Source organism: Vigna unguiculata, chromosome 11, assembly GCF_004118075.2.
Source record: "Vigna unguiculata cultivar IT97K-499-35 chromosome 11, ASM411807v1, whole genome shotgun sequence".
In the NCBI taxonomy this organism is placed as follows: Eukaryota; Viridiplantae; Streptophyta; class Magnoliopsida; order Fabales; family Fabaceae; genus Vigna; species Vigna unguiculata.
The window spans coordinates 4,791,213-4,814,826 of record NC_040289.1 but is presented as its reverse complement, the minus strand read 5'-3'; the positions used below and the strand labels follow the sequence as shown (position 1 = coordinate 4,814,826).

General features: G+C 30.2%; 1 protein-coding gene across 2 annotated transcripts; it reads left to right on the top strand.

Annotated features, from left to right (window-relative positions):
- Positions 1–4,689: 4,689 nt before the first annotated feature.
- Positions 4,690–8,848, top strand: LOC114168520 (myb family transcription factor APL-like). Of its 2 annotated transcripts, none has more exons than XM_028053372.1 (7): positions 4,690–5,024; positions 5,179–5,255; positions 5,388–5,454; positions 5,573–5,639; positions 5,915–5,957; positions 6,659–7,277; positions 8,715–8,848. In XM_028053372.1, exons 1-7 carry the CDS (start codon positions 4,847–4,849, stop codon positions 8,720–8,722), a joined length of 1,059 nt encoding a protein of 352 aa, XP_027909173.1. In that variant the 5' UTR covers positions 4,690–4,846; the 3' UTR covers positions 8,723–8,848. The 2 variants fall into 2 exon arrangements, with proteins under 2 accessions (XP_027909173.1, XP_027909172.1); XM_028053371.1 differs by having other exon boundaries at positions 4,691–5,024; positions 6,653–7,277.
- Positions 8,849–23,614: the final 14,766 nt, after the last annotated feature.

Genomic DNA, 23,614 nt, shown 5'->3' with positions numbered 1-23,614 from the left:
TGCCTAAAGACCATCCACTTGCCCAATGACTAAACATATCGAAAAACGACACTAGCACTAGAACTCACAGAGATAAGATCACAAAAAAATTGTCGAACAAAGTCCTGTCATGCCCAATAACCACCAAGTCAGTGAACACTCTAACTTTGGAGTCACTTAGCGAGAATATTCTTGCCTAGCGACTACCAAGTCAGTGGGCTCTCTAACTTTGGTATCGCCCAGCGATGCAACCTCTCACCTAAGAAGTCTACATAATTTGCAGAAAATGCAAATTTGTAGTTTTCTGCTATTCCAATCATACAAATTCTCGCCATAAACATACCAAAATTTGAATTACAACAATCCAACTTATTCCAAATCATTACAAATGAAATATTACTCATTAACTTACTTCAAAATTCATCATACAATCAAATCATGTAATTTAAGAACCTAACGCCCAATTCAACATGTGATGCTCATCACACAACTCAATCATATATGTAATCACAATACAATCATTAAATCAATAAATTGAACGTATATTGAACTTATAAATACTGCAATTAGCTTCCCTTACCTATGAAATAACTTAAACAGCTCCAAGAATACCAAATTCCCTTTTGGCTCACAAGATGCTTTATCTATACCTAGGAACAACACAAACATGATTAGGGCACACCATTGGAACCAAAATTGTCATCTTATTAAAACCTTAATTTTCAATTTTTTTTAACTCTAAAGTGATTTTGGCGATGATTATGTACAAAATATGTCATCGTTTAAGGATATTTACAATGATGGTTAACAATCAAATTATCGTTTTAAGTAACATACAACAAATGGTTCTATAATGAATCATGGATATATTTTCTACATGTTGTTTCTTGCGAATTTTGTCTCGATCGATTTTCTCATGTTGTTCACAACTAAATGGACTTGATATGAGTTCTTCTTCCACACCAAACACTCATGTTTCAATCTAACTAGAGTGTTTTCACATTTAAGTGTCGATGAAAATGAGTAATTTGACATAAAGGTTACTAATTTCACAAACCAATTCACCCAAACACTTAATGAATTTGATCTTCTTTCTACTTGAAATTTCAATGAGAATCTTGTTCATAAGCAATTTGTGTTTTTGTTTGTTTAATAAAGATGGAAATGGAAGTGTAGTAACAATGGATTAAATGTAAGTAAAATGTGGTAAAAACTCAAAGTGGTGGTAAGTGTGTTGATAGAAAAAGTTGTAATAAAGTAACAAGAACGCTAAAGTAAATTGCAAAAGGTAAATTATTGAGGAAAGTAAAGGAAATTGTAACATAAATCAACGAAAGCGATGACTCAAATTGCAACAACCAACATTGACTTCGCCATTTTTCTTGTCCTTGACGTTTATCAAAATGTATGTATTGTTCCACAATTTGTTACACCGTAAAATAAACTTATTTATATTTTATAACCATCCTGGACATTTACAAGATTTGAAGTCAAATTTGAACAAGTTACATATAACTGCCCTAAAACTACCCTTATTAGTTTTTGAGTCTAGGTGGCTTAAGTAATTGATATCCACTAAGTTTCCAAGGCGGTTGTCGCTTTGTCCTTCTCAATTTTCTTCCTGGTTTCAATCAATAGTTGGTCTTCTAGTTCCTTTTTTCCATGATCAATGTTCTAACTGGAGGTGAATAGGTGGCTCTTCACGAGTAACGTGACTGTCTTATAGCATCCATCTCACAAAAAAAAAAAAAAACTTGATTAAATTGACCTTTACTTACCCCATTTTTGTAGAATATAATCCTCTACGGTTTACAGCTAGCAAAATTCAGAAAGTACGAAACAAATCATTGATTACTTTTAAAGATACTATTATCCTTCACTAACACTGTCCTTGTAAAATATGATGTGTCATGGTCCTTTGTTTCTCGTTCTTCAAAAAACTTGACTTTTAATCGGTTGAATGACATAAAATTTGACTTTCAATCAATTGTATGTAATTTATTTCACTAGCCTTTAATCTTACAACGATTAGATTTTTTGAATAATTTCTTCCTACTTCTCAAAACACGTATGATGATTTCACCCATTGTAAAAAATTTTATTTATCAACTATATCTTTATCAATCACTGCTCAAATATTGTTATATACACTTGGAAGCATCATTAACGTCTTTTCAAGTAATGTTTTTCTATTTTTTCATCTTTCTTCTCAATGCCAACATAACTTTTTTTACCTCTTTCTTTTCTCTCCATTTCCGAAAAAAAATAAAATTGGGTTAATATAGTTACATAATGATGAAACTTTATATTTAAAGAGAGACATATTGATACGTTAATAAAAAAGGAGCGGAAGAATACAAAAGCAAATCTATCAAGTGCATGAATATGTTGAGACAAAGTTTTCTACAACAACCTCTACAAGGAAAAAAAATTTGAAGAATAAATTAAAATTAACTTTTCTTGGACTAAAATTTAAATTTTGAAAAAATTAAAAAAATTGGAATAAGTTATAGGAAATAATTTCTATAAACCAGGTTATACAAAAGTAAATTTTAACATATAAAAAAATCAATTTTTTTTATCTTGTTTCTTTATTAGCAATCCTTAAGAACAAATAAATTAATCAAAACATGCTACTAATCACTTAGATTTAGAACCGTGGGAAAAATTATAGAGTCGGTTTTCCAAAAGCACTATTATATAAGCAAATTGTGTATCATTAACTTTCATACTTTTTGAAGTGGAATCTTCCTTTGATTGTCAAAAAAGAAAGCATTTATTCTCATTCGATTTGGAAGAATCACCCCATTTTTTTTTCTTTCTGTTTTCCTTTTAATATTTATCTCCATCATTTCTTAATGTAAGTAAATTGAATTAGAAATTTATTATAATGTGTATTCACTATTTAAGATTATTGGAAGGGAAACTTGAGCAACACAAAAGTTGTAAGGGCTTGAATCTTATAATGCTTTATATCTAGAAGCTCCTCCATATGATTGCAACGACAATATTTACATTTTCAAATATTTTAGGAAAATAATTTTTCCTAAATCATCATATATTTTAGGAAAATAATTTTTATTCTAAATATTTACTTGATATAATTAAATATTATTACATGATTTGTGTACTTTGAGTACCAGCTTACTGATACTACCCTACATATACGTACCTAACATGATTTTTTATATTAGAAAAAACACTATTATATAGATTTTCTCAACTATTTAACTACTAAGTTATATACAAAAATTATGAAACCAATCCAACTTGTTATATATGGTTCTCAAAATTAGATTAGATCAATTAGTTGAATTGGTGAAATCTAAATGCAACTCATTCTTTATCTGGTTTAATTGTGATACAATAATGCACAAAACGGGTACACTAGTAAAAGCAGTTCAATAAAAATAAATTATTATTTTTTTTCTTGAAAAATAAAAGTCAATTTGATATTTTTATTTTTTATCACACATGTTAATTTTTTCCTATTAATAATACTAATGTATATTATTGGAATTTTAATTTAAATAGGAAATGCGTATTTTATTTAAACTTTTATATGTATTTTAAATGTTAAAACTTTTTAAATTGATTTTTTATTTTAGATTTTAACATCATAGAATTGTTAAATTTTAAAAGTGTTTTCATATCTTGAATAGCCGAAAAGAATGGGAAGAACATTGACAAATTAGGCACAAGATTCTTATGGGTACAGTTAGTGATCGATACAAACTTTTCTTTTCCATGTTTTTTTAATATTTATATACTCTTTCTCTAATCTAGATTAGATATGGTGTTGATATTTTATATGATTTGGTCTCATATTTATTATTATTGTATCTTCTTGATAAATTTTCTTCAAAAGATCCATAAATATTATTAGAATTAATTACAATTTTTTTCTATTTTAATATTAATGGTTTTTTTAAGAACAATCTTAATAGAATAAAAGAGCAAAAAAATAAAATAAAATTCACATGTTATCTCTAATTTGTATGTTAAAAGATGTAAACATATTTTGCAGCATGGGAACACTATCTAAGATGTTGTTGATAAGTTCATACTAATGATTATGCTGAAAAGGTTGTCGTACCACGAAACGACCATGCAAACCTGAACGATCAAAATTCTGAGGTTATGCCATATGCCAAACGTACAATTTAATATGTAAAGATCTACTACTACAAAGCATAAGAAAATTGAGAATTATTAATATATATTGAAAAATGAATTTGTATTCATTATTATATTAAAAAAATATAAAAAAACGTGAGAAACTTGAATATAATAATCTCTCTTAGTCAATTAAATTAAAAGTTAATGTTAGTTGCAGAAAGTCGAAGCTGAAAAAATTATAGAAATCAATTTTGATATCAAGGTGAATTAATTATTTTTTTTTTAAATATCAGAGTTTGTTTTTAAATATCATTTTTCTTAATTAATCTGTCTCTCACTTGCTCTCTCTATATTATATACATTATAACATGAAAAATTATAGTTATATATAATTATATGATTGGTATTACAAATGATTTAGTAAATAATAATGAAAGGGTGTGGAATGTGATAGAAAGAGACTGTGTGACTTTTTACAAAGGAGGGTTTGCATGTTAGAATAGGAATGCTTTATTCTTTTTTAACATTTAAAAAAAAAAAAAATGTTTTAATTTAATACATTCTTTTTAAGCAAGGTAGCTCTTCCCTTATTCTCTAGACTTTAATCATAAGAGGTGTGTATGCAGCAGCTATAGCCAAAGGCTTTCACATCTTCATTTCCTCTTCAATAAAAAACGCACCATATTCATCGAATTTGTTCTTCAATTTCTTTGTATTCTTCTCAGTTTCTTCTCTCATCACAGAAATAATGGAAAGAATGTTCCCTCCAAAGAAGCCTTCTACTATGAATTCCCATGACAGACCCATGTGTGTTCAAGGAGACTCAGGCCTTGTCCTCACCACAGACCCTAAACCTCGTCTTCGTTGGACTGTTGAACTCCATGAACGCTTTGTTGATGCTGTTGCTCAGCTTGGAGGACCTGACAGTACTCCTCTTAACACCCTTTTTCTTCTGCTTCAATTTTTCTTGATTTCGTATTAAAAGTCTCACGTCGATAAGAGATAAGAGATAAGAGATAAGAGATAAGAGATAAAGACTAATTTAGTCGGTAACTCTCTTTTGTGTTGTGTGAATTGCAGAGGCCACTCCTAAGACAATCATGAGGGTTATGGGTGTGAAGGGTCTCACTCTTTATCATCTCAAGAGTCACCTTCAGGTTTCAACGCTTCTTTTTCCTTTTTGTTTTCCATTTTGGAACACTTTTGTGACACTGGGTTTCTCTGGCTATCTTGTTGTCTCTCTTTTTCTTCCTTTTGCTTTATGCTAACTCGTTCTTTGAAATTCGTAGAAATTCAGACTTGGAAAACAGCCCCACAAGGATTTCAATGAACACTCTATTAAGGAAGGCATGAGAGGTGCTTAATTACTTAATTAATTACTCTTTTTCTTCTTCTTCTTCATCACTTTCCTTAATTTATTTTAATTTGTTTACATTTCATGAAGTTTTCTTCAACTGTATTTGTATCACTGCAGCTTCTGCTTTAGAACTTCAACGAAATATTGGCTCCTCTTCCGCCATGATTGGTCGCAACATGAACGAGTATGCATACTTCACTATTCCGTCAAATCCATACCACAATAAACAAAACTCCAAGAGAATTGGTTTTCCACCATCTTCTATTCTTTCCATTTACTCATATACTTTTTCGTTTATTAATACATTATTCGTGTGTGTGACTTAACTTATTCTTCAGAAAAAAGTAATTAATTTTTCTTATATCTAAACTCAGATTGTTTCTACAACAAAATATCAATAACATGCACTGAGTTTTTCTTTTGATTTTCTTTAACTGGTTTGTTGGATGCAATATATAGGATGCAAATGGAAGTGCAAAGAAGACTGCATGAACAACTAGAGGTAAAACATTACACTTTAAAGTTCACATGTAATTATGTGCTTCAAAAATCCAAAGATTTGAATAAATTTAGATTCTTTATTAGATTTTTTTATATTAGTTTTCTGCTATACTTTCAAAATATATTAATAGACACTTATTTAAAATATATTAAAAGGACGTTTAAAGTACATACATCAATTTACTTCTAATACTAAGTAGAAAACAATACCAAAAATCTAAAAATTCAGAAGAGGATCTAGTCTCAATTTGAACATACATAGTATATAGGTTTTACTTTTTAGTTAAACACTACTAAAATTTGTCATACTACATGAAATTTTTCTTACAAATTTGTTAAATAAATTTGTAAGAAAAGACTTTTTCTTGCAATTTTTTCTAAAAATTTTAATTGACAAGTAATTTTTTTGTGGATAATCATTTCATACAAAATTATTAAAATTGTAAGTATTTTCTATAAAATTTGTTGTAAAAAGTGTTTTATACAAAATATTTTGGTAGCAATTTCTTGCAATTTTTTTTTTACAATAAAATTTGTAAGTATTTTCTACGAAATTTTTTTTTTAGTATTAGAAACACAAAGATGGAATATATACATGAAGAAAACATTAAACCTTCAAATAAACTCATGTTTCTAAGGTTGTGATAACATAACATGTTTAACAAGAGTTTAGGTGTATTAACTATGATTTGTCAGGTTCAGAAAAACCTTCAACTGAGGATTGAGGCACAGGGAAAATACATGCAAAGCATATTGGAGAAGGCTTATCACACACTTGCAGGTGAAAACATGGGCACAGGCATGAAGGGTATGGGAGGAGGTCAAGGAAGCAGCAGTGACATGGGTGTGATGAAGGAGTTCTGTTCTCTGAATTACCCTTCTTTTCAAGATCTGAACTTGTATGGTGGTGGTGGTGGTGAAAACCTTGAAGGGTTCATGGCATCAAACACTGAGAGTGTTTTTGAGGGAAAGAAGAGGATTTGCAGCTACAGTGGAAGTGGGAAGAGTCCATTGATTTGGAGTGATGATCTGAGGCTTCAAGATTTGGGAACAACTTCATCATGCATCAGCCCTGAAGAGGAGGACCCTTTCAAAGGGGATCACAATAAGGTTCAGATTTCAGCACCATCAATGGATAGTGACCCCATGTCAGAGATCTATGACACAAAGCCATTGATGGTGCATGGAGAGAGTGTAGGTAACAATAGTCACAAGAAATTTGAAGGTTCTATGAAGCTAGAAAAGCCATCACCACAAAGATCACCACTTCAACCAGAAAGGAATAACAGTCCTATGATCAATGCTACTTCCATGGCACAAGGTACAATTATAATTAATCTCCCTTTTGGATGATAATTATTCATAATTATATTAAGGTTTATTTTCACTTTTCACTTTCTCTATCTACATATGCATTTACTTTAGGCTCTCTCTCTATATATATATATACATGCATTTTAGTTCTTTTGAGTTCTCATATGTACTATTTTAATATGATTTATTTATTTTGTTCAATTTAATAGTTTTATAAGTAAAATACTTAATCAAGTCTTTTAGTTTTTGAAACATAATAAACTGATCTTTAAGATGTAATAAGTCTCTCGTTTTAATGAAATATTATTGCATTTTTAAATTTAATTAAAATTTAACTTTTTTGAGTAATATTATAATACCAAGTTAAGCAAAATATAATAAATACTACGATTTAAAAAAGTAATTAAGTTTAACGTATTTTAATATGTGAGTTTTTAAATTCATAGAAATTAAAAATAATATGAATTGGAATTAAAAGGGATCATTTTTATTTTTAGTTTACATAATTAAAATAATTTATTTTAGTTTATATACATAATTTTATTTTTATTTATAATATATATATATATATATATATATATATATATATATATATATATATGATTTTAATTTATTTTAATTTACCGACATATTAATTTCAATCTCTTTTAGTTCTTGTAGTTATAAAGACTAGAAAAAAAAATAGTAAAATAGTATATATTAGAATGAAAAGTTTTCTACCTAATAATAGAAAAAGGTAAAATTTGTTCAAATATAGGAATAATATAAATAATCTAAGGTTAAATAAGTTTTTATAACTTCAAAATTAATTTTATCCCTACAATAAAATATCTCATTAACAACTAATATTAGTGAGCAAAACTTGTTAGTCACTATAATAACAGATTTAAATACCAATTTATAAAATAAAAAATTATTAGTTACTACAATATTTACTATCGTGAATAAAAAATTATAATAGGTCACTAATTAATTAGAGACTAATTTAGAAAGTAATCCTTTTTGGTAACAAAAATGTTTAATGACTAATATCCTTTTTGATAGCTAAATTTTAAAAATCAATTTAGAGATTAATTATAATTCTTATTCACAATAGTATCTATTTTAGTAAGCACTAAAATCGGTTGCTAATGAAATATTTTGTTATAATGTATTGAATTTAATGCTTCATTTTATTGCTCAACATTTAATAAATAAATATTACTTTATTTGTGAAAGTAATTTATTGCTGTTAAATTAATGGTATTGACATATAATTATTCAAATATGGTAAGATATATTGATAAAATTAATCTGTCAACACCTTAGTATAATAGTAACAAAATAACTTGTGATTAGATTAACATATTTATTTTGAAAAATTGAGAGATACCAAAATCTTATTCATTAACCAATAATCTCCTTAATTAATTATGTAATTAACTACAATTTGTATGCGATGTAGGGTTTTGAATTGGTTGTTAGAGATGAGAAGTTGATAAGAAGGTTACTTCCCCCACAGAGCTATATTGTTTATATAAAGCCTTTGCATGGCTAATCAAAGTCTCATTCTAATCTATCATATATGTACTTTAACAACAGCTTCTCTTATGTTCTTACATCTAACATATTCTACAATTTTGGTGGATTATTTAATATTTAATTTTGTTAACATTATACTAATTATTGGTATATATATTATTGTTTGTTAGTCAGTGTAATGTTTATTTTGGTATTATCCGTTTTAAAGTTTGAAATTTTGTTAATTTTTTTTAAAGAATATCTTAAAGAGTTAAAGTAGGATTTATTTAAGGGTCAAATATGTTTTTCGTTCTTCAACTTTTAGTAAAAATTATAATTAGTCCATTTTCGAAATTTTGACTGAATTTAGTCTCTCAACTTCAAAATTGCATAGATTTAGTCCTTTTAACTAAATTTTATTAAGTTTATTTGACGTTTCAAATACGTTTCACGATAACAATTCAGATGTTTATACCATTTGACACATTTTTGCTTCAATACTTGAAAATGTGTTTGAAACGTTAAATAAACTTAACAAAATTTGTTTGAAAAGACTAAATCACACATTTTTAAAGTTGGGAAACTAAATTTGACCAAAGTTTCAAGAAGGGACTAATTCCAATTTTTATTGAAGGATCAAAAATATATTTAACCCTTTATTTAAATCGTCACTATAATATCAACTTTTAAATATATAAGGCTATTAGACATATTAAAACACGACTTTCAACCAAAATATATAAGAGAAATGATAAAATATATAATTGATTATTATTGAATATCTATTATTTTATAAATTATAATTTCTCTTCTTTCATATATTCACATATATATCTAATGGATGGGTAGGTAGAATTTTTTTTTCACACACTTCTGGGTGTACACAAGATAGAACTAGTTTTTCATATCTAAAGAGAGAAAATTTAAAAAGGAAGTAAAATTTAGAATAAATTAAAATTAGCTTATATATAAATAAAATAAAGTTTTTAAAATTTTAAATAGGAGAGTTTTTACAAAATTAGTTTATCTAGAAATGAAGTTGATTTTTTTTAAGTGTTGTTGTGGGAAGAAGTTTCTGTAAATATAAAAATAAAAAACTTTTAAGCAATAAAATTTCACTGAAATGTATTCGGAAATTATTTCCTATACTTAAAAGAAGTGAATTTTTAAAGCTACAATTAATTTATATATATATATATATATATATATATATATATATATATATATATATATTAACTAATTTGTGGAAATTCTCTCGATTTATAAAAGATATTTCATTTAATTTTTCTTATTATAATTCTTTATAAAAAATGTTATTAAAACATATCTCAATTTTTATTTTTTATTTTTGTATATATTCCTTCTGATTTCTTTTGGCGAGTGTGAAGAACATTCTTTGCGTGGTTATTAAGCATTTAATTCTGATATACATACGAATTCAAAGCGAGAGAATATAATGAATCTCTTTTTCAATTAAAGGAATAAGTTGATATAGAAAGAGCATTCTTTGCGTCACTATTAAGCTGTATCTTGTAATTTTATTTTCATAACATAAAATGTCCTTTTTGAAGTTCATTAGTATCCTGGTTGCCATAAGACACACCTGCAACATCCTTAATTTTGAGACCTTGCTTTATGATATCTTCTTCCCTTCATTTGAGGAACCTCCCTTTGCTTACTTATTATAGTGAAACACACAATATTACAATATCACAAGGATTTTAAACATGTATTATGTGGGAATAAGTACTAATCACTATAGGAGAACATGACAACTGGGATTTTGTGTTTCATTCACACTCAAGCTACCATTTGAGCATGACTAAAAATTTCTATAAGATCAACTTTCCTTTGCTTAAAGATTACACCATTCCTATGGTTCCAAATTTCTCCTATAATAGCTAACCACATTCCTCACTAAGCTAGATTTTGTCTACTATTAAGATAAAAAAGATAGAAGTGTTGAAAGTTGGTCCTAACTTTAATATGGTGCACAATGCATACCCTTAGCCAACTGTCACACATATTCCACACCATTTGGGCCACCCTATAAGAGAAGAATAAATGGTCTGTAGTCTCTTCGTGTGCATTACACAAATCACAAAGACTGTTGTAGTTGGACCCCCCTCATTAGCAGATTATCTTTAGTCGGTAATTTATTCAAGAATACCCTTCATCCTAATATTTGAGCCTTTAGGGTTACTCTTATGCTCCACAACATTTTGAACTCGTTGTTCTATACTTCTTCAACAATTCTTTACGATGCTTTATAAGTTGTCTTTACTGAGTACGTCCCATCCCCATCTTCTTTCAATTTCCAAGTATCTACGTGCCCCTTACATAGTTGATTCCCACACAAATCGGGGTCTCCTCCATAACAAATCCCAACACCAGACATTGTCCTCCCAGGGACCGACCTCCCTAATGGCTCCATCTTTACAATTTGATATCAGGTACAGCCTAAGGAACCTACTTTTAAGTGTTTCTTCCCCTACCCATTTGTCTTCCCAGAACTTCACTTTTTTCCCATCACCTAACGCCCACTCAAAGCTATTATCGAACCAAAGAACTTGTAATGTGCTCCCACACACCTTATGTACGTTTATCCACCATCTTGAAGCAGACCTCAATATGTCAAGATCGTTAAGGTTTCTCCACGACCCGTACTTTAACTCAAGGACTTGTTTCCATAACCCATTATCCTCTGTTCCTAATCTCCATTTCCATTTGGCTAAGAGTGTGTCATTAAAATTCCGAATGTTCTTTATGCCCAGCCCCCTGCCTCCTTTGATTTGCATATATTATCCCATTTGACCCATGTTATTTTCTTGGCTTCCGAACTCTACCCCCAAAGGAAGTTTCTTTGCACTTTTAAGAGTTTGTTGCTCACATATTTTGGCATTTTATAAAAGGACAGATAGTATAATGGCAAAGCAAATAGGACAAATTTAATTAGACATACTCGGCCAACCATACTTATAAGTTTTCCTTTCCATTTAGCTAATCGGCTATTGACATTCTCAATCATGGGTTGCCAAAATTGTTTTAGCCTTGGGTTTCCTCCAATTGGCATTCCAAGGTACACGAAAGGAACATCCATATGTTTACAATTTTGGGTGTTTAAGAATACTTTCAACAAAGATGCATCTAGGCCCAACCCCCCGAATTTGGTTTTGGAGAAATTAACCCTAAGACCTAACACTAGTTCAAAACTTCTTAATATAACCTTTAAGGTTTGTGCATTTTGAGCTTTTGCTTCGCACAAGAAGAGGGTATCATCAACAAACTGTAGTAACCCCACATTTGTGTCATTATAGCCAACTTTAATCCCATTGTATAAGTCTTTCTTAATAGCTTGTCTGACTAACCCTGCCAAGTCCTCTACTACAACAAGAAAAAGGAAGGGTGTCATAGGGTCTCCCTTCCTAAAGCCTCTTGTTGGAGCAAACTCCTTAGTGAGACTCCCATTCACTAAAACTAACACCAAGGAGGAGCCCAAGGATTCTTTAATCCAACTGATCCATCTATCACAAAACCCCATTCTCTCTATCATATGATATAGAAAATCCCAGTTGACCGAGTCATATGTTTTTTCATAGTCAATTTGTACTATTTCCAACCTTTTCTTTTTTCGCCTATATTCCTCCACTATCCCATTAGCTACCAAAATACTATCCAAGAGACCTCTTCCTTTGATGAATGTTGATTGAGTACTATCTATAACCTTAGGCAACACAATCTTAAGCCTATTTTCTAGGATCTTAGATATTATCTTGTACACACAACCGATTAGAGAAATATGTCTATAGTCATCTAGGTCGAGAGTGGTTTGTTTTTTTGGTACTAGTGCTATGAAGGAAGCATTACACCCTTTTGGGATCTTCCCCTCTTTCCAGAACCATCTCACCGCATTGTTAACATCGTTCTTCAGCACCTCCCAGTTGTGCTTTAAGAAGAGAAAGTTAAAGCCATCGGGACCTGGACTTTTAGTTTCTCCACATTGGTTTCCTTATCACATATTTCCTTCATTAATAGCATGTTATCCTCCTCATATATTGTTTGAAACTCAATGTTATAGAAGTTAATGTTGAAAGATTTAGGTGCGAAAAACCTTTTTTGGAAGACTCACCTTACTTCCCCCCTTACCATTGTTGGGTCCTCACACTGCAACCCATTCACATCCACCCCTTTTAATTCATTCGTGATCCTCCTCCATCTTATTCTTGAGTGGAAGTACTTTGAGTTAATGTCCCCTTGTTCTATTCATTTAAGTCTTGCCTTTTGATTTAACAATGCACTTTCCTTGTGTAATAGCAGCTTCAACTCGCTTAAGAATTTCATGCGCCTTACCTTATCTACATCCCCAAGATTGCTTACATCATCTTCCCTATCTAGATAATTAATCATTGATTAGTTAAAGTCTAATTTAGAAACTAATTCATTTGGTAACCAAAACCTTGTAACTAATTTTAGATACCAATTTAGTAACAAATTATAATTTTTCATTCATAATAGTTACTATTTTAGTAACCAATAATTTTTACTTTTGTAAATTGGTATCCAACTTGGTCATTATAGTTATTAACAATTCTTGATCACTAAAATTTGTTACTAGTTAGGAGTTTTTTTTTGTAGTGTATATTTAAAAATTTTCATTTCAATTGTTTAGGTGCTTTATGTATATCTTCAAGAACAACTAATTGTGAATTTGGTTGTTATAATTTACTTCGCCATCTTTGTAGTTAGTACGCGAGAAGTTTATAAATATTGATTGGGTTAATGATGTTTTTAGTTTTTGTATTTATACATGAAATTAAGATTTATCCTTCTCTCAAAGTTTATATAAAATTCATTTATGTATTTTAGTAATGCAAGGAATACGTCCTCTAAAAATAGACAACGTTAACATTTAGGTGACATGTCTAACGATCATGCTGACCGGATTAAATGTCACAACACGTGACTAACATGTGGCTACCACGTGGCTGACACATATAATTAAAAAAACAACTTTTTTGTTCAATTTTTTATTTTTATTTTTTTTACATTTTTTTTAAATAATGTATTTCATGCATTACTAAAATATTAGAATGAATTTTATTTAAACTTTGAAAGAAAGGGATAACTTCCAATTTTACATGTAAGTAGAGAGGCCATTACTAAAATATTAGAATGAATTTTATTTGAACTTTGAAAGAAAGTGATAACTTCCAATTTTACATGTAAGTAGAGAGACCAAAATCATACTTAACTCTAATTTAAAATATAAAATAATTAAATTACTGTATTTATTATGCATTTTATTTATTTTTTCAATTTTGTTATAGAAAATGTGATTAGATGACAAACACTTACAATACCTTTGGATTCATAATATAATTAAATATAATTTATATTTTTATCATAAATTATCTAATTAATTTAATTTTTAAAAATAATAAAAATGTTTTTCTATTATTAAATGTTAATAGTTTGAAAATAGAAATAATATAATAGAATGACATGATTTTACTTTGATATAAATTATTTTTATTTTTATCTATATTAATAAAAAATTAGCCAATCTATCACATAATTATATAATAAGATTAATTATAAATAAATAAATTATAGCATTTAAAAATATTTAAAGTTTTTTTTTTTCAAAGTTTAACCGTTCGGTAAATACTTGACTAAATCAACTTATATTAATTTTTAAAAAATATCAAAACTTCAAACACGACTTAAAAGATTGTCTTAAAAATAGAATAAGTTATTTTCATCTCAAAATTAATTTATATAAGTGGTGTTATCATTTGACTTTTATATAATTGAATAATTAATTAATTACTCAAAAAGAATTTATATTTTGTTTTTCATAATCTTATTTCATACAGAAATTTAATTATTTTATATTTTAAATTAGGTTAAGTATGATTTTAGTCTCTCTACTTATATGTAAAATTGAAATTTGTCCCTTTTTAAAGTTCATATAAAATTCATCCATATACATTAGTACTACATGGAATATGTTCCCCATAACCAAAAGAAAAAAATGTAAAAATAAATAAATAAATAAACTGTTTTTTTTTTTTGTAAATTACACGTGACCGTCACGTTCTGACATTTTGATCCAATGAGCATGATTGTTAGACACATCACCTAAAAATTAACTCTACTTGTTCTAGAGGAAATATTCCTTGCTTTACTAAAGTACATGAATATATTTTATATACGAACTTTAAGAGAGAGACGAATCTCAATTTCGCGTGTAAAACACTACAAGAAAACTTCTAAATAGTGACAAATTTTAGTGACCAACAATAATTAATAACTATAGTAACCAATTTAGATACTAATTTACAAAACTAAAAATTATTGGTTACTAAATTGTAATTTAAAATTAGCTACCATAGTTTTGGTCACAAAAAAAAATTGGTCTTTAAAATTAGCTACCCTAGTTTTGGATACCAAAGAAAATTAGTCACTACAAATCAGTTACTAGGTTTTGATTACTAAAATGACTTAATTTCTAAATTTGTCAATAATTAAATAATGACCAAATATAATTTTTTATTTATAGTGACTATTTTAGTAAATAATAATTTTAATTTTTTAAATCAATATCTAAATTGGTTATTATAGTAATTAAATAATAATAGTTTTAATTTTTTAAATTAATATTATAGTAATTAATTATTTTTTATTTCTAAATTTTTATTTGAGGATTTTTTTAATAAAAATATTTTTTATAAATTATATTTGAATTTCACTTCTAAAAGTAACCCCTCAAAATTTGCAGTTTTAACTTTATTAAAACATGTAGATTCTTGATTTACCGCCACATTACTATGACAAATTTCTTTTCTATTGCTTGAGAGACATGTGGACGCTTGAACAATAATGTTTTATATCAATTTTTTGTTACTCTGGAAGGGATTTTGAAGCTACACAAATGATGATATTCTTTTCCATGAAGTTCCTAGAAGATGATAGTTGAGGCAGACAAAGAGCATCTATCTTTCACTCTCCTTTTTAAATTCCTTTACTGTCTTATAGTCCTTCCGAATAACATAATCTGCATATATACACATTTTTCCTCCAACCATTTGAGAAAAAACTTTTAAACGTTACCAATTTTAGTGATCAGTAATTATTAGTAATTATATAACGACTAATTTAGATATTAATTTACAAAATCAAAAGTTATTGATTAATAAAATAGTTACTATTATAAATAAAAAATTATAGTTGATTATTAAATTAAATTGGTCTTTAAAATTAGCTACCAAAGAAAATTTGTCACTAAAAATTATCTACTTAGGTTTCGACTACCAAAATTAGTTAGTTTCTAAACTAGTCTCTAATTAATTGGTGACCGATTATAATTTTTTATTTATAAAAGTGATTATTTTAGTAACCAATAATTTTTAATTTTGTAAATTAATATCTAAATTAGTTGATATAGTGACTAACTATTTTTTGTTTCTAAAATTGGTTTTTAATCGAAGATTTTTTTGTAGTGAACTTTAACAATTGTGTTAAAGTATATATAATTCAATTATATAACCTAAAGGAAATGTCTCTAAAATTTACTTGTATTTTCTGGAAAAAAAAGGGAAAGTTACTTTTATTTAAGAATATATTTGGATAAATTTCATCATAAGTACTTCTATAAAAAAATAAGAGAACAAAAGTTGAAAATAATTTGTTTGTTAAAATTTAGTTTATTCATTATGTTAATTTAAAATTTTATAATATTTTATATTATTGTTATTATTTAACTTGTGCATAACTTAGAGAGATCATATATCATTATTTTTTCTTATTTTTCAAGTATTTATATGTATGGATAAGTTAGTTCAACACATCCTTAATTTATTTAGATTTTTTTTTATGTAAGAATTAGTCGATGTAAAAAATATCTTGTAAGAACAAAAGCTAATGATCATGTATGGTTAACCTCACAGGAGCAAAACTAGAATATGGTACCTCAAAATTTTACTTAATATACACGATAGCTTCTTTCTTGAGTTTTATTTTTTGTTGTTGTGCTAAGCTTCGTGACTATCTTCTGTTATTCTGAGGATTAATTGTTAGAATTATGGTGCTTAATTTAGTCCCATATTGCTTAGAATAGTGAGATGTGGTTATCTATTTTACTATATAAGAGACTCTATGTAAAGCTTTAAGATACACCAGAAATACAAAAATACAAATACTTCTTAGTGTAGTCGTGGATGTAGGCATACACATTGTACTTGTACGCCGAACCACGTTAAATCCTCTGTGTCAGTTTAGAGAAGTAGTAGGAGCTTTGGTCAAAAGCCGCAGCAAAAGCTTTGGTCAAAAGCCGCAGCAGGAGCTTTTGTAAAAGCAGCAAAAGCAATGACATTGGAAGAAGGGAAGGTGAGGATTGGGAAGTTTGATGGCAGTGACTTTGGGTTCTGAAAGATGCAGATAAAGGACTACCTGTATCAGAAGAAGTTGTATCTACCCTTAACAGGGCAGAAGCCAACTAACATGGAGCAGGCGGAATGGGATTTGTTAGATCGGCAGACACTTGGTGTGATCCGGTTGACATTAGCCAAGAATATTGCGTTCAACATCATGAACGAGAACACAACCGTATATTTGTTGAAGGCATTGCCAAATATGTATGAGAAGCCATCTGCAGCCAATAAAGTGTATTTGATTCGCAGACTAGTCAACCTAAAAATGGGTGAAGGTAACTCGATTACTAATCATATTAGTGAATTCAATACAATTATTGCGCAGTTGACATCAGTGCAGATAACATTTGATGATGAGGTGAAAGCATTAATTTTATTATCATCTTTTCCGGAAAGTTGGAGTGCAACTGTTACTGCAGTTAGTAATTCTGCAAGTAATAGTAAGTTGAAGCTTGATAACATCCGTGACTTGATCTTAAGCGAAGATGTTCGCAGGAAAAGTTCAGGGGAATCTTCCAGTTCTAGTTCTGGTTCAACATTGAGTACTGAAACTAGAGGAAGAAGTAGCCAGAAAGTTCGTAATTAAGGCCGAGGCAGATCAAAGTCTAGAGAGAAATCAAAACCAAAATTCCGGAATGATATCACTTGTTGGAATTGTCAGAAAAGGGGTCATTTTACAAATCAATGTAAGGCTCCAAGGAAGAACAACAATTACAAGAGGCAAGATAGTGATCAATCCAGCAACTGATGAAATTGAAGATGCACTATTATGTAGTCTAGATAGTTCTATTGACTCATGGATTATGGACTCAGGTGCGTCATTTCATACTACACCTTCCTTAGAATTATTATCTAACTATGTTCCAAGAAAGTTTGGGAAGGTCTACCTTACAGATGGAAAATCTCTTGATATTATAGGAAGATGTGATATCAATATCAGAACCTCTAATGGAAGTGTGTGGACTTTGAACAATGTCAGACATATTCCTGCCTTAAAGAGAAACTTAATATCTATAGGGCAGTTGGATGATGAAGGTCATTACACCACCTTTGGAGATGGACACTGGAAAGTAATGAAAGGTAATCTTGTTGTTGCTCGTGGAAAGAAGCAAGGATCTCTTTACATGATTGCAGATGAGGATATGATATCAGTTGCAGAAGTTGGCAACAGTTCCTCTTTGTGGCATCAGAGGCTTAGGCATATGAGTGAGAAAGGAATGAAGCTCATGGTCTCAAAAGGTAAAATACCTAACTTGAAGCATGTTGACGTTGGACCTTGCGAACATTGTATCTTTGGAAAGCAGAAAAAGGTTAGCTTCTCCAAAACAAGTAAGTCGTCTAAAGTTGAAAGACTAGCACTAGTGCATACAGATGTTTGGGGGCCAGCTCCAGTGAAATCTCTTGGAGGTTCACAGTATTACGTAACCTTCATTGATGACTCTACAAGAAAGGTATGGGTTTATTTTCTTAAAAATAAATCTAATGTATTTTCTATGTTTAAAAGGTGGAAACAAGAGGTTGAGACTCAAACATGTTTAAAGATTAAATGTTTGAAGTCTAATAATGGTGGAGAATATGACAGTAATCAATTCAAGGAGTTTAGTTCAGAGAATGGGATCAGAATGATCAAGACCGTTCCAGGAACACCAGAACAAAACGGTGTGACAGAAAGAATGAACAGAACCTTGAATGAGAGAGCAAGATGTATGAGAATCCAGTCAGGATTACCCAAGGTATTTTGGGCAGATGCAATAAGCACAACAGCCTATCTCATAAACAGAGGACCATCAGTTCCTTTAGGCTATCAGTTACCTGAAGAAGTATGGTCTGGAAATGAGGTAAACCTTTCACATCTGAAAGTTTTTGGTTGTGCTTCATATATTTTGTTGAACTCTAATAGTAGAGATAAATTGGACCCTAAGGCAAAGCGATGCTATTTCATTGGCTATGGATCTGACATGTATGGCTACAGGTTTTGGGATGACCAAAACAAGAAAATTATCAGAAGTAGAAATGTTACTTTTAATGAAAACATGTTCTATAAGGACAGGACTGTAGAATTTGAAAATGCAAATAAAAAGCCAGAGCAAGTATCATTAGAAGAAATTTCAGAAAGTGATGTAGCCAACAGAAGGCAGAATACAGAAGTAGAGCCTGAGTCAGAGCCCGAGTCACAGTTTGGGTCAGAACCTGAACAAATAGTAGAGTCAGTAACTCCTGAATTACCGACTAGAAGGTCTAGCAGAACAATTGTAGCACCACAAAGGTACTCCCCTTCATTGCATTACTTGTTGTTGACTGATGCTGGTGAGCCAGAGCATTTTGCTGAGGCTATGCAGGGAGGTGAATCTATTAAGTGGGAGCTAGCAATGGAAGATGAGATAAAGTCTCTTCAGAAGAATAAGACATGGTCTTTAACCAAGCTTCCAGAAGGAAAGAAGGTTTTGCAAAACAGGTGGGTCTATCGGTTAAAAAAAGAACCAGATGGCAGCAAACGATATAAGGCCAGACTCGTAGTGAAAGGGTTCCAACAGAGACAAGGAATTGACTTCACTGAAATTTTCTCTCCTGTTGTCAAGATGACTACCATCAGAGTTATCTTGAGTATAATAGCTGCAAAAAATCTTCATCTGAAGCAGTTAGATGTGAAAACTGCAGTCCTACATGGAGATCTTGAGGAAGAAATCTTTATGGCACAACCAAAAGGTTTTGAAGTACAAGGCAAAGAGAATCTTGTATGCAAGCTTCATAAAAGTTTGTATGGGTTGAAACAAGCACCGCGACAATGGTATAAGAAGTTTAATGAGTTTATGAGAAACTCAGGATTTCACAGATGTGAAGAAGATCATTGTTGTTACGTGAAGAAATATGTTGATAGTTATATCATTCTTGCCTTGTATGTTGATGACATGTTGATTGCTGGTGCTAATATGACAGAAATTGATAGGTTGAAGAAACAATCGTCAGAAAATTTTGAAATGAAGGATCTTGGTCCAGCTAAGCAAATTCTTGATATGAGAATTTCCAGGGATAGATCTAAAGGTATTCTAAACTTATCTCAGGAAAAATATATAGAAAAATTGCTTAGCAGGTTCAATGTTGGAAATGCTAAAACCAGGAATACACCTTTGGGAACTTACTTAAAGTTCTCAAAAAGGCAATCTTCTCAGACAGAGGAAGAAGAAAATCACATGTCTAAAGTGCCATATGCATCTGCAGTAGGGAGCTTGATGTATGCTATGGTTTGCACCAGACCTGATATAGCACATGCAGTGGGAGTTGTGAGCAAGTTTCTATCCAATTCCGGAAAGGAGCATTGGGAAGGCGTGAAGTGGATATTGAGATATTTGAAGGGCACTTCAAAGATGCATTTGTCCTTTAAAAGAAGTAATCTCACTTTACAGGGGTTTTCTGATGCAGATTTAGGAGGTGATTTGGATGGTAGAAAGAGCACAACATGTTATATTTTTACGTTGGGTGGCACAGCTATCAGTTGGAAGTCCAAACTTCAAGGAAAAGTCTCCCTTTCAACCACTGAAGCTGAATATATAGCTATCTCAGAAACAACAAAAGAGATTATATGGTTGAAGAATCTTCTAAAAGAATTAGGAAAAGGGCAAGATGAACCTTCATTGTTCAGTGACAATCAAAGTGCCATTTGTCTTGCTAAAAATCCAATTCTTCACTCCAGATGCAAATACATTGAATTGAAGTATCATTTTATCAGAAACTTGATAAATGATGGAGATTTGATTTTGTTGAAGATTCCAGGTGCAGAGAATCCAGCTGATATGTTGACCAAGACTGTCACAACAACTAAGTTGAGGCTTTGCATTGCCTCAACTGGCCTTCGAGAAAATTGATGATGAAGGCACTACACTAGGTGGTAATGTAAATCAAACCCCAAGTGGGAGAATTGTTAGAATTATGGTGCTTGATTTAGTCCCACATCGCTTAGAATAGTGAGATGTGATTCTCTATTTTACTATATAAGAGACTCTATGTAAAGCTTTAAGATACACCAGAAATACAAATACTTCCTAGTGTAGTCGTGGACGTAGGCATACACATTGTACGCCGAACCACGTTAAATCCTCTGTGTCAATTTTTCACTCTTTTATTCTTTCCTTTATTGCCTTGTTCCTAACATTAATGTGTCATATCACTATCAGTTTCATGCAATGCTTCTCACCATTTGTTCAAGCTCAAAAGTGTGGCTCAACAACATTTCTCAAGCTCAGCCAAAGAATCTTTATGATTGTCCTGACTTTGCATCTATCATGGCTGAGCTTCTTCATAATGGCCCAGCTTAGTGCCTGATTTCTCCACTTTTCTCCTGCAGATTAGAGTTAACTTATTAGTTTTCTACTTTTCATTCAACTAAGTGAGATGTTTAATGATGTCTATAAAGGGTTTCATGGATAAAATAAATTTAAGCATGAAATAAGTGTCTAAATTACTATGCATTTTAATATCATGGAGACACTTATCATGTACTATTCACGTTCAGATAACAACTATTAGTTTTGAATAAGAAACCTATACATTTGTGTTTAGATAAAATAATTAGACAAAAAGTGACAATTTTAATTTTATTTTTCAAATTACACACCTTGATTCTTTAGTAATTGAATCATATATTTGTATAGGCCTCGGTTTCCCAACAATCGAAGCCTATACCTCTACACTTTATTAAAAAAAAGAGCAGCAATTTTAATAAATTTGCGAACTTATAAATTTTTGTTCCTTATCAACCGAAGCATATAGGAGAATAGGCTTCCGTTTCTCGACAACTGAAGCTAATAAGTTCGCGATAATTTTAAAAGTGCCATCATATTTTTATATGCTTCGTCTTCTTTAAAACCAAAGCATATAAGACGTTTTCAATAGCCAAATCTGCATTAGTGATACATCATAAGACGCTGGCTCTTTCTAGTAAGAAACCTTATCTTTGTGATATACAAACCTTGTTTGTTTAGCCATGAATGATTGTTTTCCAAAGAATACTCGTATTAGTCAAGACTGATTGTTATCCAAACAATAGTTAGTTTTAGTGAAGAATGGTTGCATTCCAAAATAATACTAGTCTTAGCTATATAATGGTTGTGTTCCAAAGAATATGTGTCTTAGCCAAGGGTGGTTGCATTGAAAATAATGCTATGTGTCTTAGCAAATGGTTGCATCGAAAATAATACTTTGTGTTTAGCCATGATTGGTTACAATTCAAATAATACTGTCAGAAGTGACTACGTTGAAAATAATACTCCATATTTAGCTGAGTGGTTGGGATTCAAATAATACTCAATTTTAGCTAGAAAGTGGTTGTGATACAAACAATACTCAATTTTAGTCAATAATGACTAAGGTCTAAATTATACTTATTTGTATCTTTTGAAAATAATCCACCTAATGAAATTCAACATGTTGATTGAGAACTCAACATAATTTTCATTAACAAACAAATCAATATAAAAACAATGTAAATATTTCTTATCCTTTATATTTTTATATAACATGGTATTTAACTAACTAATGTTTGAAGAAGAGATTTGTGAAAACAAGATTTGAGAAAGTCTTTTTTGGATATTCCATCTGTTCAACTCAAGGTTCCTTATTAGACACAATTTCTTGAGAAATACTTTTTGACAAATTATCTCTCAAGTGAAGCTATCCCTTATTGTACATCATCATCATGATATCTTACAACTTTTTCAAAAATTTTAAAAAGACAATTCAATCATTCTTATCATTTGAAGTGTTTTTTCACAGTGTTTTTCATCCCTTTTAGAGCTATCAAAACGGATAATCCGACCCGACATGACTCGACCCATCACGGGTTGATCACTTAGTGAGCCAATCCAACCTGACTCACTTATTAACGAGCCAAAAAAATTTGAACCCGGTCCGGCCTGACCCACCACGGGTTGGTGGGTTAAACGGGTTGGCTCACATGCTCACTTAATTAAAAAAAATATAATTTTTTTTACTTTTTTCAGTCAAAACTAAATTATAATTCTAATAAAATCTAAATAAACTTCAATACAATCCAAATACAAACTAAAATCACAAAAAATACAAATTATTTATGTGTTGGCTAAAAAAACTACCTAACTTGACCCAAATACAAAGCCAAACTTAACAAAAAACAATTGTGTGACCCTTTATTTGCGGGTTGTTGAGCCAACCCGGCTCACCACGAATTCAATCCAGATGAGCCGGGTTCTACGCGAGTCAAGTGAAAAATCAACTTGTATTGAAATTTATAAAAAAATTTCAACCCAACCCGGCCCGAACCTGTGGTGAGCCGGGTTGGTTTATGGGTCCCAACCCATTTTGACATCTCTAATCCCTTTAGATGTTAGAATACTAATTATTATAATTGGATAAGTCATGTTTGTACTATTGGTATATG

Coding starts and splice junctions, on each gene's coding strand:
- LOC114168520 (XM_028053371.1), top strand. CDS start 4,847: ATGGAAAGAATGTTCCCTCCAAAGAAGCCTTCTACTATGAATTCCCAT. Junction 5,025..5,178: donor TCAGCTTGGAGGACCTGACA/GTACTCCTCTTA, acceptor TGTGAATTGCAG/AGGCCACTCCTAAGACAATC. Junction 5,256..5,387: donor ATCTCAAGAGTCACCTTCAG/GTTTCAACGCTT, acceptor TGAAATTCGTAG/AAATTCAGACTTGGAAAACA.